Source organism: Engraulis encrasicolus, chromosome 11 (assembly GCF_034702125.1).
Source record: "Engraulis encrasicolus isolate BLACKSEA-1 chromosome 11, IST_EnEncr_1.0, whole genome shotgun sequence".
Taxonomy (NCBI): domain Eukaryota; kingdom Metazoa; phylum Chordata; class Actinopteri; order Clupeiformes; family Engraulidae; genus Engraulis; species Engraulis encrasicolus.
In genome coordinates, this window is record NC_085867.1 from 38,486,214 (window position 1) to 38,503,000 (window position 16,787).

General features: G+C 46.5%; 2 protein-coding genes across 2 annotated transcripts; both read right to left on the bottom strand.

Annotated features, from left to right (window-relative positions):
- Window positions 1-1,768: 1,768 nt before the first annotated feature.
- Window positions 1,769-4,071, bottom strand: LOC134457745 (lysozyme C-like). Its single transcript, XM_063209719.1, has 3 exons — window positions 3,779-4,071; window positions 2,397-2,552; window positions 1,769-1,779 (listed from the first exon to the last, which is right to left on the bottom strand). Exons 1-3 carry the CDS (start codon window positions 3,903-3,905, stop codon window positions 1,769-1,771), a joined length of 294 nt encoding a protein of 97 aa, XP_063065789.1. The 5' UTR covers window positions 3,906-4,071.
- A 1,323-nt stretch (window positions 4,072-5,394) lies between these two features.
- On the bottom strand, window positions 5,395-7,559 carry LOC134458325 (lysozyme C II-like). Its single transcript, XM_063210560.1, has 4 exons — window positions 7,390-7,559; window positions 6,468-6,635; window positions 5,837-5,915; window positions 5,395-5,614 (listed from the first exon to the last, which is right to left on the bottom strand). Exons 1-4 carry the CDS (start codon window positions 7,514-7,516, stop codon window positions 5,548-5,550), a joined length of 441 nt encoding a protein of 146 aa, XP_063066630.1. The 5' UTR covers window positions 7,517-7,559; the 3' UTR covers window positions 5,395-5,547.
- Between the last annotated feature and the right edge of the window lie 9,228 nt (window positions 7,560-16,787).

Below are 16,787 nucleotides of genomic sequence, written 5' to 3' on the forward strand. Positions count from 1 at the left end.
GATGGAGTTGGGTTATTCACAACCTCTTCCCCCTGCCATTGTTCGATATTGACCTTTTTTCACTTTGGCTGTAGGTTCGGCCTTAATCAGTCCTTAACTGCTAACCCGTTTGGCACCCAGTGCTGCAGTCAGGTGCTCCAGTTATAATCTGAATTTGGCTGCCCTTATGGTGCTGCAGACAGTGAATGACACCTTTATGAAGGATTGGTTACTTCCCAAAAGTTTTGTTTCAATTATTATTTTCAGTAATGTATTGATTATTGTGATTATTCTGTGTGTGTGGGGGGGTCTCTATTCGTACTATTACATGAATATAAAAGATCATGATATGGTAAATTTGTTGTAAGTGTTTCCTCTTATTTTGTACCGGTATGTGATGGCAAGCAATTTGGTAACCCATTTGGTTCTCCTAAAAAATATAACTTGTAAAAAGAATTGCCAGCTTCCCTCTTGTTGTTGCTCCTTTCATATATCTTTTTAAAAAGCCACACAACAAAAATGGGGAAAAAACAAGACAAGGTGTGAGATTGTTGGGGAAACAAATTGTGATCCCTATGATATGCAGTCTGGGGAGCAGCGTGCCAGACTATACACTAACCTTTCAACATTAGTTTGGCACTGCCCCAAATAAAAGCACAAAACAATCTTCCACAACTGAGATGCTCCAGTGACTCACCTTCTAGCATTGAACTAATCGAACGCACCGGATAGTGAGGGACAAGAGTACGAAGGATACCTTCCCTTTCTATGATAAATTACCATTGCTCGGGATATCTCAAGGTAATGGGATATTCACACCTTCCACATACTTGCCAATGCCATTGTCAGATACAGACTTTTGGACCCTGCAGGTTGGGCCTTCTGCTATACCATTGTAAACCCGTGCTGGTGTCAGATGCTAAGCTTGCAACCTGAACTTCTCTCCTCTTATTCATCACTGTAGATGTTGAATGAGAGTTATTTGCAGACAAAAAATACTTTCAAAAACGTTTTAATTTTTTCAGTAATGCATTGGTTATAGTCACAAATATTGTATGTACATCATGCACAGAAAATAACAACAGTCGTTCTTCAGTTTTGTCACTGCAGCACATTTGCACTGCTCACACGCCACAACCTGCTGTGTATTCGGTCAGGTCCTGCCCCTCGCAGTGGTCAAGCCAGCCCCTCCTAGAGTAAGGAAAGAAAAATCATTCCTGAACATACAGTACATGCCATGGTAAGTCATTTTATGATTAATTCCTAGCATGGCAGTTTTAAGGGGAGGGAGAGAGAGAGAGAGAGAGAGAGAGAGAGAGAGAGAGAGAGAGAGATGATAATGATAATAACCATGACTTAATCTGTTACTTAAGACTGTATGTAATGTCATAGCAATGCTGTCATGATAAGCTTTTTCCAGCAGTTTAGTGAATGGGATCATCAGCGATCCCATCTGCATGAAAGGGCTATAAAAAGAGGAGTAGATAGTGGTGGAAAAAGTGGTGAAGGGGCAGATTCAAGTGAGTAGGGTGGCATCAGAATGTATTTTAAGGTTGATATAGTACATGAGTTGTTCTACATGTCTTGTTTGCATTTTTGAACTATTTGCCTAATTTCTTACCAATTCCGGAGACCCTTGTCGCCCTTGACCATACGCTTGGCACATGTAATGGCTGCTTGAATGTTATCGGTCATCAAGGCTGAGAAATGAAGACAACAAGAGAAATACCATTAGATCATTTTTTTGCTGAACAAAGATGATTGGGTGTATCTGGATCATGTATTGAGATCACTGGGACACTAAAATGCAGCAGTAATTCATCATTTAGAGAGTACCAAATACAATTTGTTACAAATTGTTAATTTGACTCTTTTACCCCTTAGCGCAGCACTATGGCTCTCTGTAATGTCATAGCAATGTTGCTATGATGTAGTTAAGCATTTTCAGCAAGTGAATAGGGTCGCCGGCGACCCCTGCTGCAGTAAGAGGCTACGGGTTGAATTAACAGTGCAATATTTACTGTCTAGTCTACCGTTTTGAAATGATGAACTTGTGGAGGTGATGAAGGTGAAACTAAATCACCTTAACTGAAGTCTGCACTCTCTGAGTTCCTACTAGATGAAACTGAGATACAGGCTTGTGTGTGAGGTGAAAGCCCACCTGGGAAACTCCCGTTGTCATTGTGACACAGCACTCCACAGTACACAGTGCTCACGACACACAACAAAATTGCATTTATGCCTTACCCGTGCAAGGGGGCAGTCCTAAATGACAGCCTAAGGGAGCAATGCGGCGGGACGGTTCCATGCTCAGGGTACCTCAGTCATAGAGGTGGATGGGGGAGAGTACTGATGAATTACTCGCCCCAAACAAACTGACTGCCCTGGTGTGCTATGATTTTCAGCAGCTGACCCACCTGCACACCGGGTTTTACAGTGATTGTCCGACTGAGTTTTGCCATCCTTGCACCAGTGCTCGCTGCTGATCTGGAAGATTCCGTAGAGTAAGGAGTGACGAGTGTGGCTGACCTTCTTTGTGTCAAAGCCTGATTCCCACTTGGCCATGCAAACCCCTGGAGGCACATGGAGAGTATTGCAGAAGGTAAGCATGATGGCTCATCACAAAACACACATACAGGTACGTGCACACACACACACGCACACACACAACCAACCAAAAAAACCCACACGTTGTTCACTATTTTCATCTACTGTACTCTGCCCTACTAAACCAAAATGCCAGAAAACATAATTTCTTAACTTGAGTTGTCTTGTGACTAAGTCATTCAGAGGGGTATCACCTCAGACTTAACCAGAAGCTCTGCCAAGGTAGGACTATATCGAGTGATGCTCCTATAGAGCATCTGCGATGACGTAGCCGAGCTTTGCCATCCATAAAGTTCCAGTCCATCAGCCTTTTTCGTGTGACATCAGACACTTTAATCCAATGCACTTGAAGCAGGAAAAGTAGAATCTGATGGCATTGACCTAAACTTACAACCCACTGTTTTCCTTGGAAATCGGTAGTTGTTTTTCCTGCTTTGCTTTAAAATGGAATTTGTTTGACTTTATTGTGAAAAACGCTGATTCACATTTCCCTCCAAGGGGGTTGGCAAACTCCAACTCGTCAATTTCTGGCAAACTTAGACCAGACTGCAATTTTTGACGTCAAAGGTGTGCCCTTTGTGTCAGAAAGTGACGTCCGACTCAAAGCGCCCCCTAGTGGCAGCATAACTTCACTGATGGTTAGGGTAAGGTCTGGGCAGGTATGCCCTCAACAATCAAAAAATGGCCACCTAGTCAAATGCCTTCCAAAATTGACTCCATGGGTGTGAGCCTGGTAGTGATGATGCATTACATACGAGCAGATTACATGTCATGATCAAACATTTTCAATTTGGTAAAATCTAATTTTCAAACTTCAACAAGGTTCACCCCTCTCTCCAGCAATTGTTTCTCAGTTCATTCATTCTTGACCATCTGTATGAATAAAATTAGCATGAGGGCATGGCAAGGCCATGCAAGGTAGGATGTGCAGATAGGCTGATCTGAATGAATGAGAAACTTCACAAAGAGATTTGACTTGCCTCAGTGATTTCTGAATGCAATAGTGCAATTCTGACTCTGATGATAAAACTTTCAGCTATATTTGCGAGGAAGGTGTCAGCTATCCGTAAATTGAGGTTCTATTATGATTATGTGCGATTCTGATTGACATTAAGGACATTTTTGACATGTTCCAATTACAAGCAGTTTAATGTCGCCCTTGCTACCAACCATACCTCCATTGTCTACTCACAGTCTCCTAAGGTTGCTCCCATGTAACCGTCCATCCCAGCATTCTTCAGTGTCCTGGCCAGCTCACACCTCTTAAACACCTTAGCACTGGCCACTGCTACCAGCAGCAGGAACACAAGAACTCGCATGGTGCAGCCTGAGGAGTTGTTCAAAGCAACCTTTTGTCTGAATTGGTGCCCAGATGCTTATTTATACTGGTACTGCGAGGGGTGGAGGTCTTTTTGTCGTTTCTATCAAATGTTCCAGTGTGAGTCTGAAACAGGAAACTCAGTGTTTATAGGCTTTAGAAGGTGGGTGTGGATCATTTAAGTCTTTTGGTTGATCCTGGGGGAATTGCGGATTATCCATGCAGCATTTCTTCCCAAACCTACAAACAGATTTAAGCGCACACGTTTATTATTTGTCAGCACAATGTTTGTTTACCCAGATTTTGCCTCCGCTACCAGTCCTTATAGGACCTCATTAGGCTCGACGTGGACAAAAATCCCATAAAGATTTATGCCACCTTTTATCTTGTTTGTTGTTGTTGACATTTCTAGGACATGTTGTCCCATTTAATAATGGAATGTTGTGTACAGTGTGCACACTCCATGGATATGGACAATCAAAGGAGAGAGGTTATGTAGACCCCATTTGCACAATGAGCGTAATCAACATATGCCGTCCTTTTATACCCTCACCCGAGACCTTAAATCACCAATCTTTCAGAAATTCAATTTCCGACCTCCCACCAAGGATGATTGGTGAGTCAGCTTTTTAAAATGTTATGCCTCCAATGGAACACTTTCCAAATTACGTTAGAACTGGCCCCTCCATTGACATTTTTAAGTGGCAGCTAAAAACACATTTCTTTACCCTTGCCTATTTTTAGCCTTCGAGCCATTTTTATTTATTTGAACTTTTTGCTTTTAAATCCAGTTGCTTTAATTAATTCTGTTCCATGTTCTTTTGTCTCATTTTCATCTGCCCTTCTTTTGTTTGCTGTTTTTGTCTAGATTTTGCTGATTTCTGCTTCTTTTTCATTTGAGCCTGATTCTGTTAACCTTCTTGTCACCAAAATGGCAATGACCAAGTGTTAATCTGTTGCTTAAGACTCTCTGCATAGCCATAGCAATGTTGTTATAATGTAGTTGAGTGTTTTCAGCAAAGAGTGACTGAATAAATAGGCCTGCCCTGTCGACGACTCCATCTGCAGTGAGAGCCTACTTACTTTTTATTTCAACACTATGACGCCCTTAAGGGTTCACAGATGAGAAATAATTAGGGATATTAAAAAAATGAACTGAGTTTACAAAGTGTGTTCTCAATTTGTTAGAGCATGCACTCATGTGCACTTGCTGCGATTGTCACATTTGTTGAGACTTTTTTGTTGTTGCTGTTGTGGCTTTTTATTGTGGTATTTGAACCCTGTGTTGTGTTGCATTTGTTTTGCACTACCCGGCCACGGTACGAGCCCATGACTGCACAGGTGCTCCAGTTAATCGCCAAACGTGCCTCTCCTTTTCCCTAGATGTTGACTGACACAGCTGTTGAGGAGGTATTATTTCCAAAAAAGTGATGACACATCATCAAAGTTTCAAAACATTTTGTTTATTTTCCGATGCATCGATTATTGCCATAGATATGTGTACATCATCCATAGGAAATGAATGAATGAATGAATGAATGAATGAATGAATGAATGAATGAATGAATGAATGAATGAATGAATGAATGAATGACAGCCATTGTTTAAGTTTTGTCAGTGAAAGGTCCAGACTTTTTCACTGTTTACAGTCCACAACCTGCAATATATTGGGTGAGGTCTTGACCCTTGCAATGGTTACGCCAACCCACCCTGAAGGAAAGAAAAAGAAGTTAGGATTACAGAAATATAAATTATGGTATCTTAAATCTTATGTCAGATTTGTGTAGACCCCTTTAAGTAAACTAAATTCAGTCCTCTGTAAGGGAACGAAAAAAAGTGGACCAACTGTACTTCTGTTTTGATGTGGCCTCAGTACTTTCATATTCAATCATTCTGGTTAAGCCATTTAAGGTCATGGCCATTCGTTCTTACCATGCACTGAGGCGGTTGGGATCCCTGATCACACGCTTGGCACAGGTAATGGCTGACTGGATGTTATCGGACATCAAGGCTGAACCATGAGAGAACAACAAAAGAAATATTGTAAGAGTAGTTTCAGATTTTTATGCTCAAGTTAGTAATACTTCAAAATCATCCTAAATTATAAGTTCATCCATTTAAACGCAGCACTTTAATTTCTGCAAATTAAGTGCTCTCCACATAGCCTAATACAGTGCTTTATACAGTATATATATATACTATATGAGGATGAAGGTGATGAGGTGAAGTATAACTGTTTCAAGGAGTGTGCTCTTTGAGTGCAGAATAGATCAAACTGAGATACAGGTTGGACGGGATTGGGCCAGGTATAGCAATGACCCTGTCTGTCTGTCTGTCTGTCTGTCCACCTGCAATATTTTGTGACACCTCTAGGGGTGCCAATACCCACACACATGCATGCACGCACACATGCACGCAAACGCACATGCACGCACACACACACACACACGCACGCACGCACGCACACAGGCACACAAACACAGCCTCTAGCTTTTGCGCAGGGGGGGGGGCTATCTCTGATTGCTTTTGTTTGTGCCGTGATGTTGAATGTTAAGCCACTGACCTTCACAATTGATGTTGCAGGCATTCTTTGCCCTGGAGGTTTTCCCATCGTTGCACCACCACTTGCTGTTGATCTGGAAGATCCCGTAGTCTGTCGAGTGATCTTTGTCTGTGTTGTGGTTGACCGCCTGAGTGTTGTAGCTGGATTCCCACTTGGACAGACAGACCCCTGGATGGCGGATTATAGAATATTCCAGAAGTCAGATGCAATGTGATCAGTTAAAGTGAGTTTCTGTCTGCTCATGTCCTTTTTTGTCCTCAAGTATTTTTTGGGGCCTTCTGGCCTTTATTATTACAGGACATTGGAGAACAGACAGAAAATGATTGGGAGTGAGAGATGGAGGAGGGCCGGGAAATGACCCCGGTCGCACTCGAACCAGGGTCCCCGTGGGCATGCAAGCCCAAATGTGGGGGGCTTAGCGTGTTGTGCCACAGCGCCCCCCTGTCTGCTCATGTTCAATAGTACTCTGCTCTACTTGACAGAAACAAAAATTCCATAAAACGTCAGTTTGAGTGTAGACCAGACATTTGCTTTGTGCCTTTGTCTTGTGACCATTGTCTTTCACTTCTTCTTCTTGAGAATGTGAAAAACAATACCACTCATATACTTGTAACATTGACTGGGCATTGACTTTGGAGGCCTTTTCTCATTTTCTACGCATGTCCACATAGCTACTGACCTTTGTCTTTATAGGACAGAATTCCACAATATGCATCACAGTCTAGTTTAACTGCCTAATAGCCTAGGGTAAAGAAAGAAGTTGTAACTGGATTTTTCAAACTTCATAATAGATACCCAAGCAAACTGTTTTGACTAACATGACATGGATGAAAGAACCGTCAAAGACAGATGTGATTTGCATTCTGGATTAATAGCTACAGATTCAGCGCTGCGCACACCTCCATCCTCAGTGTCTACTCACAGTCTGCTACGGTTGCCCCGTAGTAGCCGTCCATCCCAGCAGCCTTCAGTGTCCTGGCCAGCTCACACCTGTCAAACACCTTGGCACTGGCCACAGCCACCACCAGCAAAAACACAAGAGCTCTCATGGTGCAGCAGTCAGAGGGAGTCGGGCACTCTGCTAAAAAGACGAGGTGAGGTCCCTATTTGTACTGTTGTGAATGCCAGCAAAAGAGGATGTTGGATGCATTGTTTTGAAAGTGTTTTTATTGTGTTTCCTCTTTTGTGTGTGCGTGTGTATGCGTGTGTGTGTGTGTGCGCGTGTGTGTGTGCATGTGTGTGTGTGTTTGGCTGTACTAGACTAACCTTATGATGGTTTTCAGTCACAGAAGAGATTCTGACCCTATTGCGCAAAATGTGGCAACATTAGGAAATTCAGGGAAAACCAAAACATCTTCATGTGTCTTGGGTATTTCATATGGTTAAAGAGTAATACGGTCATGTTCATAGGAGCAGGGGAGCCGACAAGGGGGGAGGCAAATGGGTCAGTTGGCCCGGGCCCAGGGAGATGAGGGACCCATAATTGGCTCCTCATTACATTGAATGTATTGGGTGGAGGCAACCTTTCAGATGACTTCGTCATGGGCCCAGCCAAAGCTGTCAGCGGTCCTGCATAGGAGGATCATGGAAGATGAACAGAAACCCACTTCACATTTTACTTTATTACTGTATTATTACTGTAGGCAAAAACAAGAAGAGAAGCAGATTAGACATCATGCTGTGTGTGTGTGTGTGTGTGTGTGTGTGTGTGTGTGTGTGTGTGTGTGTGTGTGTGTGTGTGTGTGTGTGTGTGTGTGTGTGTGTGTGTGTGTACGTGTACGTGTGGCAGTGCTTGCGTGTGCAATGTGTGTGTGTGTGCATGTGTGTGTGTGTGCATGTGTGTGTGTGTGCGCGCGCGCGCGCGTGTGCGTATGTGCATGTGCGTTTGTGTGCGTGCATGCGTGAATGTGTGCATACTTTATGTGCATGTGATGTGTGTGTGTGTGTGTGTGTGCGTGTTTGAGTGTGTGTGTGTGTGTATGTGTGTGTATGCACATATCTCTGGTCTGCAATCAGGGAAAAAAAGGGAAAGGCAAAGCAAAGGGAAGTAGGTTGCCGGGTAACACAAAGCAAATGAGTCTTGTGTTCTAGTGCTATTTGTAAACTGTTCTCTTGTTGGCACGATGCGTTTGAATTTATTTTGTTCAGTTTGTAGCGCAGATTTACTTCGTATGTAATGGAGCAGCCAGCACCTGGAGTGGAGCCATGTTGGATTTCTTGGAAACCCAGAAGTACAGTAGCTTGATTATTGCCAAAGACTTGGTTAAGCTGTACTTGTAAACAAACTTAGCGCAGCACTATGGCTCTCTGTAATGTCATGGCAATGTTGTTATGATGTAGTTAAGCATTTTCAGCAAGTGAATAGGGTCGCCGGCGACCCCTGCTGCAGTAAGAGGCTACGGTCATTTTGAGCAGCTGGCTGAAACATTTCATTTTACGGCACCCCTTTGCCTTGTGGGTTTCCCCATTGCTGCAGCACCACTTTCTGTTGGTCTGAAGATTCCATAGTCTGATGATAGAGGGGGAAAGGTGGCTCTCAGTCTGTGTTGTCTTAAATGTCTGATAACTTTATTGTCTAGTGCAGAGATTGGCAACTTTCATGAAAAAATGGGCCCCATCTTGTCATTGCCATCGGATTGACCACAGATTTGACTGCAATTCAGAGAGTTTGAGGGACAGTTGGTTGCTCACTCACTATCGAAATTGTTTGGACAGAGTTTTGCTTCAAGAAGGAGACCGCACCTTGCATAGCAGTGCTTTTTTATTGCACAATTGCAATTGCACACATAGCAGTGTTTTTTGGGCAATAAAAAAACACTGCTATGCAAGGTGCGACCTCCTTGAAACAAAACTATGTCCAAACAATATCGATAGTCAGTGAGCAACCAACTGTCCCTTTATATTAACATTTGGGCCAGCAGCGCCCTCAGAGGTTTAAATAATTAAGAGTGACGCCTGCTCCAAGAAGAAAATTGGACAGAGTTTTCTAATGGCCAACAGTATAATTACAACGGACTGGTGCAGTAGTGGTATAGCCCCTAAATGCACGCCGTACCTCCTGTGGCACACTGTAATAGACATTGAAAGTGAACTACTATAGTACTACACTACTGTGACAGTGCACGGGGCCTTTAGTAATACATTACGACTTGGTCATTGCCATTCTGGTAACAGCTAATTCATTATGCCGTGTCTTAAGGGCTTAAAAAACTTTTGAAAATGTTGTCTACAGGCCGTACTGAGTGAGGAAGTGGGCTGCACGAGGCCTCCAAGCCTCCTGTTTCCCAACCCTACTCTAATGGCTCGCAGTTATTTTGTCTGAACTCTGCTGGACTGATGGTTCTCTGCTATGGTTCTCTGCATGCTGCACTGCATTTACCTGTAGCACTCCACACCTGCACAACCGCACACATTACAGAAGAGTGCTGAAATCGACTTTCTCTTAGGGACTGTTCGTAATTTACCGGGGGGGAGGGCTGGCGCGTAGGGGGGGGAGGGCCATGATGAAAAAAATGAGGTGGAGGGGAGGGCCATGGCAAAAAAAAATCGGAATTAGGGGGAGGGCCATGGGGAAAAAAACCGAATTTATTCTATTTTATTTTCATTTATTTTTTTAAATAATAATAAAAAATGCTCTGAAAAACATCGCTTTGCTATGCAAGTTCCCGGGTGCATAGGCCTACTTCAGCACTGAAGCATGTATCTGTAGTCAAAAAACTATCAGGTGCAGCTACTGTAGATTGCCCGCGCTGACTCTCTTTCACTGTAGGATTGCTAGTGCTACGAAGGAACATTGAGCATCATAGAAAATGCCCGTGAGCAAATATCAAACTAGCTGAGGTGTAATAGGCCTATGGGCTAAACACTTTGGGAAGTTTTGACAATGAATTGGATGGGCATTTCCAGAGGAATTTTGGAGAGGTGTTGTAGTCAACTGGTGGTCACAGCTTCTGGTAAGTCATGATTTTATTTATTGGCACCGCCGTGTGCTTTACATCTGTATTCAATGGTCGCATAGCACCGCCGAGAGAGACGTTTGTTTTGTTCAGCTTGTGGTGTCAAGGTAGTAATAAAAGTGGTATTAACAGCGATATGTTGGCTTGGGCATGCATCAACATACACGGTCTTAAACCCATTGGAGGAGCTAACCTGTTGTGAGGAGAAGTCTCATCACTTTGGTGATCAAAAACGGACCAACTAAGCAAGGAATTAGGTGAATTTAAAGTGCGACGGAAGAAGGGAATGTCACCAAAATTGTGCATCGTGTCAGGTAAGAAGTGACTTGTGTTTCTTGCGGTGGAGATTGGATTCGTAGTAGCACATTGGTAGGCTAGGTCTTGCCTATTGCTGGTGAAGTCTTTCTTAGCCTCGGAGTTGGCTATGGGGTGAATCTATGGTGTGCGTGGCTTGTCTATCATAGGCCTATAACTGTTGCCAAAGTTGACCGCGGTGTGAAATGGCTGTGCTATTGTTAGATGTTTTGGACTTTTGTAGTGGTGGCGATTTGTTCCTTTTGCCTCTTGCTGCTGATTTGACCACCGTTTAGCGGCACCTTTTAGTGCGTCTTGAATATGGCCAACACCAAATGCAAACTAGGCTTTCACACTCTCCCTGTATCAATAGCCAGCAATGGCACCAGCTGCTTTGGCGCTTAACCTACTTCTCTCGCCGATCACAGCACAAACTCTTTGTCCGTCAGAGTGTAATCACATTCGGGAAGCAGTAGGCCTATCTATGCCTGTCTGTGTGTGCGTGCGTGCTTTTGTGCGCGGGCGGGGAGACAAGGCAGGGGTCCTGATCGTATGCATCTTGAGATACACAGTCGCAATTGCAAGAAAATCTAAATTGTTTGAAAGCCCGGTCACCTCTCACAAGTGCATCGCATAGCCTAGCCTAGTCATGCATTTCTACTAATTTCACACATTGTAGAGACTGCCCATGGAGAAGAGAGAAACTGTCACGGCAGCGCAATTTGCTCTTGAACACGCCGTCACCTCCACATTAGGTGCGCGTTTCCCTTCCACAAGAAGAACTTAATAATTTTGAAGTGAAATGTTAAACAAAAAAAGGTAAAATCTAGTCATCCTTGGTTAGGCTACATAAAACATGAAGAAGTTAGTCAGATGGGATTCGCCATTCTTCATCCTAAAATTGATTAGAATGCAGGAAATTGCATCTAAAAAAAAAACATTTTTTTGGGAGAGGACTCCCAGACCCTCCGCTGACCACAGCACCCCCTGGTCAAAATGAGTTCCCGCGTCCCTGCAATGTGTCTTGGTGACAGTGGAGTTAAAAGGCATCCCATGCAGCCGCAGTGGTAGATTCTAGCGGCTTCTCATAGGTATCCACTGATATCGATAGCACATAATAGTGCAGACAACCGCCCTTGATGTAGGCTACTCTGACTTTTGTCATGATGGTTGTTCATCTACCAATTTTACATATTACATTTTTGTACCTGTAGGGGGAGGGCCATGGGAAAACAAAATTGAAGTGGGGGGAGGGCCATGGGGAAAAAATTGAGGTGGAGGGGGGGGGGCATGATTTTTTTTTTTGACCGGACTTCCAGCGCACCAGCCCTCCCCCCCCCGGTAAATAACGTACAGTCCCTTAGTGTGGAATTAACCCCTTATTCAGGACTTAAAAAGACAAATTTAACACACTCTCTAGGCGTTGAAATAACACTGCAACATTGACTTGGGTTGAATTAATGAATTGAATGAACACCCTCCTTCACCCTCATAGACTACTGTTAACCTTTCCTGATGTTATCCTGACCGTAGTCAGAATGTCAGGGGAATTACTTTTATCTTGTGAAGAAACTCCAGGGCCGAAGAACCGTAGTGTTCTTCGGGGTTAACTCCCTACCGTTATTAGTATAAAAACACAGGGAGGGTAGCTTCATGGGGCTCCTTTTAACCGGTTTATTGCACCAACACAACGCAACACAACCGCTCCGATTGCCGCCCTGACTGCATACAAAAACTTCTCCCTCTCGCTTCGCCTTCCTATTCCTCAAGCCCCGCCCGCGCATGCGCATAATGCCTCCTAAGGCATATCTTACAACACTACCCCCACTCTGGATAGCAATTACTCATATTTCTAATCCAGTACAGTAGCATAACATTTCAGTTCTCATTACTTCATACAATTCAAAAGACATAGCACACATTTCTAGCAAAATGTCATGAGGCAAGGTCCCGGCAAGGCACATAATAAATGAGGGCATTACAGTTACCATTAAGTAATTATGCATGTACGTCGACCAATAGCAGTGATGCACAGTCCCCACACTACCTAGGCAACCGGAGCATTAACACATCAGTGAAAAGTGAACAATGAAAATTGTCAACAGCAACATTTTTTTTTTTTTTCTCTTAAAAGTCTCTGTCTCTTTTTCTTTTTATTCAGTCCTTCATGTACTCTTCTAATCTAGGGGTCGGGGTGGACTACCCGGGTCCCCAAACCGTGTAGGGTTTTATTCTGCCCTGGTTCACAACGGCTTTCTTTCTAGTCAACCCATTCTCCAAACCTGACTGGAGATCTTCGTCGGCGCCTCAGCCTTTGAGAGCGCTGTTCTGGCAGCTGCACCGTGGCCTCACCCCCACTATCTGCAGCGTCGTCCTCTGATGAGGCGGTAGGAGGAAGCAATCCGGCCTCACCCCCACTATCTGCAGCGTCGTCCTCTGGTGACCCAGTAGGAGGAAGCGAACCGGCCGCCGCAGAGTCGTCTCCCGCTGTACCCAGGACCGACTCCTGGTCCCCGCTGGAGAACAGGTCAGTGAGGTCCAGCGCCACAGAGTCTGTGGCCACAGGCGGAGGCGGAACCTCTACCGGCGTCCATGCCTGGGCCTGCTCCATGACCCAAGCGTTATCCAGTGGATCACGACTCCGGTAGGCCTTTAGCTGATCGTGGTGAACCACTTTCACTTTGGTCTTTGGACTTTTCTGGATGCGATACACTAGGTCGTCCAGCTGTCCCAGGACGAAGTAAGGTCCTTCATAGGACGGAAGGAACTTCCTGACCTTGTTCTTGACTCTCCGTGTGCCCTTTATGAGGTACCACACGGCGTCTCCAATGCAATATTGAGTGCGGCAGCAGTTTTTGTCATATTGTCTCTTTGCACGCTCTACTGACTCCCCAAGTGCATCCCTAGCTATCTGGTGTGCCAGCTCCAGTCGCTCACGGAGACGCTGGACATACTCAGGGGCAGTAGGAGCATCTTCTGGGTCAGGAGGGAGGCCGGTCACCAGGTCGGCCGGCTCACACACCTCCCGGCCAAACATCATGAAATTTGGGGTAAGTCCGGTTGCACTGTGCCTGGTGGCCCTGTAGGCCATGACTGCGTAAGGAATCATCAGATCCCAATCCCAGTGGCAACGCTCGGCAGTTGTGGCTAGGATCTTCTGTAGGGTGGAGTTGAAACGCTCCACTTGGCCATCCGACTGTGGTCGGAATGGGGTGGTTCGCGTCTTCTCAACCCCAAACAGAGCGCACATCTTCTGGAACACTTCAGATTCGAAATTTCTGCCTTGGTCGCTGTGGATAGTATGGGGGGCGCCAAAGCGGCACACCCACTGGGAGGCTAGTACTTCGGCAACAGTCTCTGCTTTTTCATTGGGCAGAGGGAAAGCCTCCACCCATTTCGTAAAATAATCCTGGACCACGAGCACATAGCTGTTTCTGCGTTCTGTTTCATTCAGCGGCCCCATGATGTCCAGAGCTACCCGCTCCATCGGGGCTCCGACTCTGACAGTTCCCATGGGAGCCTGGGGTGTTTTACGGGCCCTTGCTTTGGATCCACAGCTTTTGCAAGTCAGACACCAGAGGCTGACATCTGCCCGCATCTGGTACCAGTAGTATCGTGTCTGAAGTCGCGTCACCATGCGCTCTGTTCCAAAGTGTCCACCAACAGGCCCTTCATGCATCTGTCTCTTGACCTCCGACCAGAATACTCGTGGTAGTATCACTTGAGGATAGAACTGGGCACCATCCAAACAGTAAAAACGCCTAAACAGGATGCCACCTCGGACGAAAAGGCGCCTCCACTGACTCCAGTAGGCTTTAGCGGCTGGGCTATGTGCTGAGATGGTTGTCCATGGAGGCCGTTCTCCACCAGCCTCCAGCCATGCCTTGATAGGAGATATGTCTGGGTCAAACTCCTGCGCGGCTTGTAACTCTTGGGCGGACCAACCACCGAATTGGGGGGTGTCGGGAGATGTTGCGTCTACCCCCACTGCACTCGCCCTTACGGTTACATGCCTGCCCACCCCCACTGGCGTTTGCACTGTTTGAATTTGTGCGGAGTCCAGGTCGCACTGTACGGCCTGGTGGCAGACGTTTCTTGGATAGAGAGATGGGCCTGGCAGTTGACATGGGCATGACTGCCTACAGGGTGGACGGGAGAGACTGTCTGCATTAGAATGCAGCCGGCCCGGGCGATGGACGATGTTGAAGTCATATTCACCAAGTCTCTCGAGCCACCTAGCCAGCTGGCCCTCAGGCTCCCTCATCTTGGTCAGCCAGCGGAGACTGCTGTGGTCGGTACGGACAGTGAATGACCGCCCTAGGAGGTACTGGCGAAAATGTGACGTGAACTCTACAACGGCTAGCAACTCTCTGCGGGTGGTGCAATAGTTCTGCTCAGTTTTGGACAGACGGCGACTCCCGTAGGCCAGCACCCGCTCTCTGCCCAGCTGTACTTGAGAAAGAACAGCACCGATGCCAACATCACTCGCGTCCGTATCCAGGACCATGTTCCCTTGGTCCAACGGGTAGCCCAAGACCGGAGCGGTGGTCAGTAGGCGCTTGAGTTGGTCGAAGGCTTGTTGACATTCAGCAGTCCAATGGAATCGAGCATATTTCTTGGTCAATGCATGGAGGGGCCCAGCCACTGTTGCGAAATCCTGTACAAATCTTCGGTAGTACGATGATAACCCGACGAACTGGCGAACTTCCTGAACTGAAGTGGGCGTAGGCCATTCCTGTACCTTCTGTACCTTGGCGGGGTCTGAAGCCACCCCTTCTTCGGAGACTACATGCCCCAGGTAAGCTACCTGTCGTCGGAAGAGGCAACATTTCGCTGGCTTCAGTTTCAAGTTCGCCTGTAGCAGCCTATCGAAGACTTGACTGAGACGGTGCAACATCTCGGGCACGTCGCGGCCTAGCACTATTATGTCGTCCAAATAGACGAGACACGTCTCCCACTGCATGCCGGCTAACACCCGGTCCATTAAACGTTGAAATGTTGCCGGGGCGTTGCATAACCCGAATGGCATGACATTCCATTCAAACAGGCCATTTCTGGTGCAGAAAGCGGCAGCTCGACGGGCTCGTGGTGTCAGTTCGACCTGCCAGTATCCAGACGCGAGGTCCAGCGTGCTGAACCACTTGGCAGTGGAGAGGGTGTCAAGGGTGTCCTGGATCCGGGGCAGCGGGTAGGCGTCCTTAATAGTGCAGTCGTTCAGTGCCCGATAGTCGACGCAAAGGCGGTAAGTTCCATCCTTCTTACGTACCATCACGAGGGGTGAGGCCCAGCTGCTGTTGCTACGGCGTGCCACACCGGCCTCCAGGCCTTGTTCTATCTGCTGGTCAGCATCCCGCTGCTTCTCCCATGCCATGCGACGGGGCTGCTGCTTCACCGCGGCACCTGGCCGGACCATGATGTCATGTTGTACAAGGCTGGTACGGCCAAGGTCAGTAGGCCCTGTGGAGAACACTGGGCTGTACTTGCATAAAAGTTGGGCGAGCTGGGGTAGCTGTTCTTGGTGAAGCTCAGCTGCACTTTGGTTGTAAAGTTCTCTCAGGTGCAGGGGGATATCGCTGTGCTCTGGCAGTTCGGCCATGGCCGTGGTGGCGCTGGGTGGTAGAGCGTGCGCAGGCTGGAGGACGCCAGCAATAGCACCCTTCCTGATGGTGACAGGAGCATTGCCCGGGTTGAATACACGGAGAGGCACACCTTTAGCATGTTGGGCTTGGAGCAGCACACGAGCAACCAGCACTTTGTGTCTCCCTACGAATCCCCTGGTAGGGGTGAGCATCACCTCCCCTTCCACACGCCGTTTAACAGGGATTTTGCCTCTTATGACATACTCCACTCCGGCCTCCACCACCACCGTCCGAGAGACTCTTACAGCCTGGATCTTGGGCTGGCTCACGGTGTTGAAATATGGCACTTCCTCGCCAAACAGGATGATGCGGTTGGTGCCAAAGTCGAGGCGAGCCTGGGCTTGAGTGAGGAATGGATGGCCCAGGAGGGCCTCTTCGCCAGCGATGTCGGCCACCAGGAAGTTCACGCTCACCTGCCGGTTGTTGATCTG

Bases quoted from the DNA above. Each gene is read 5' to 3' on its own strand.
- LOC134457745 (XM_063209719.1), bottom strand. From the start codon at position 3,905: ATGCGAGTTCTTGTGTTCCTGCTGCTGGTAGCAGTGGCCAGTGCTAAG. The intron at 2,553-3,778 runs GTGAGTAGACAA...ATGTGCCTCCAG, and splicing joins GGGAGCAACCTTAGGAGACT to GGGTTTGCATGGCCAAGTGG.
- LOC134458325 (XM_063210560.1), bottom strand. From the start codon at position 7,516: ATGAGAGCTCTTGTGTTTTTGCTGGTGGTGGCTGTGGCCAGTGCCAAG. The intron at 5,916-6,467 runs GTCAGTGGCTTA...CTCATGGTTCAG, and splicing joins CTGCAACATCAATTGTGAAG to CCTTGATGTCCGATAACATC. The intron at 5,615-5,836 runs GTAAGAACGAAT...TCTTTCCTTCAG, and splicing joins CCCAACCGCCTCAGTGCATG to GGTGGGTTGGCGTAACCATT.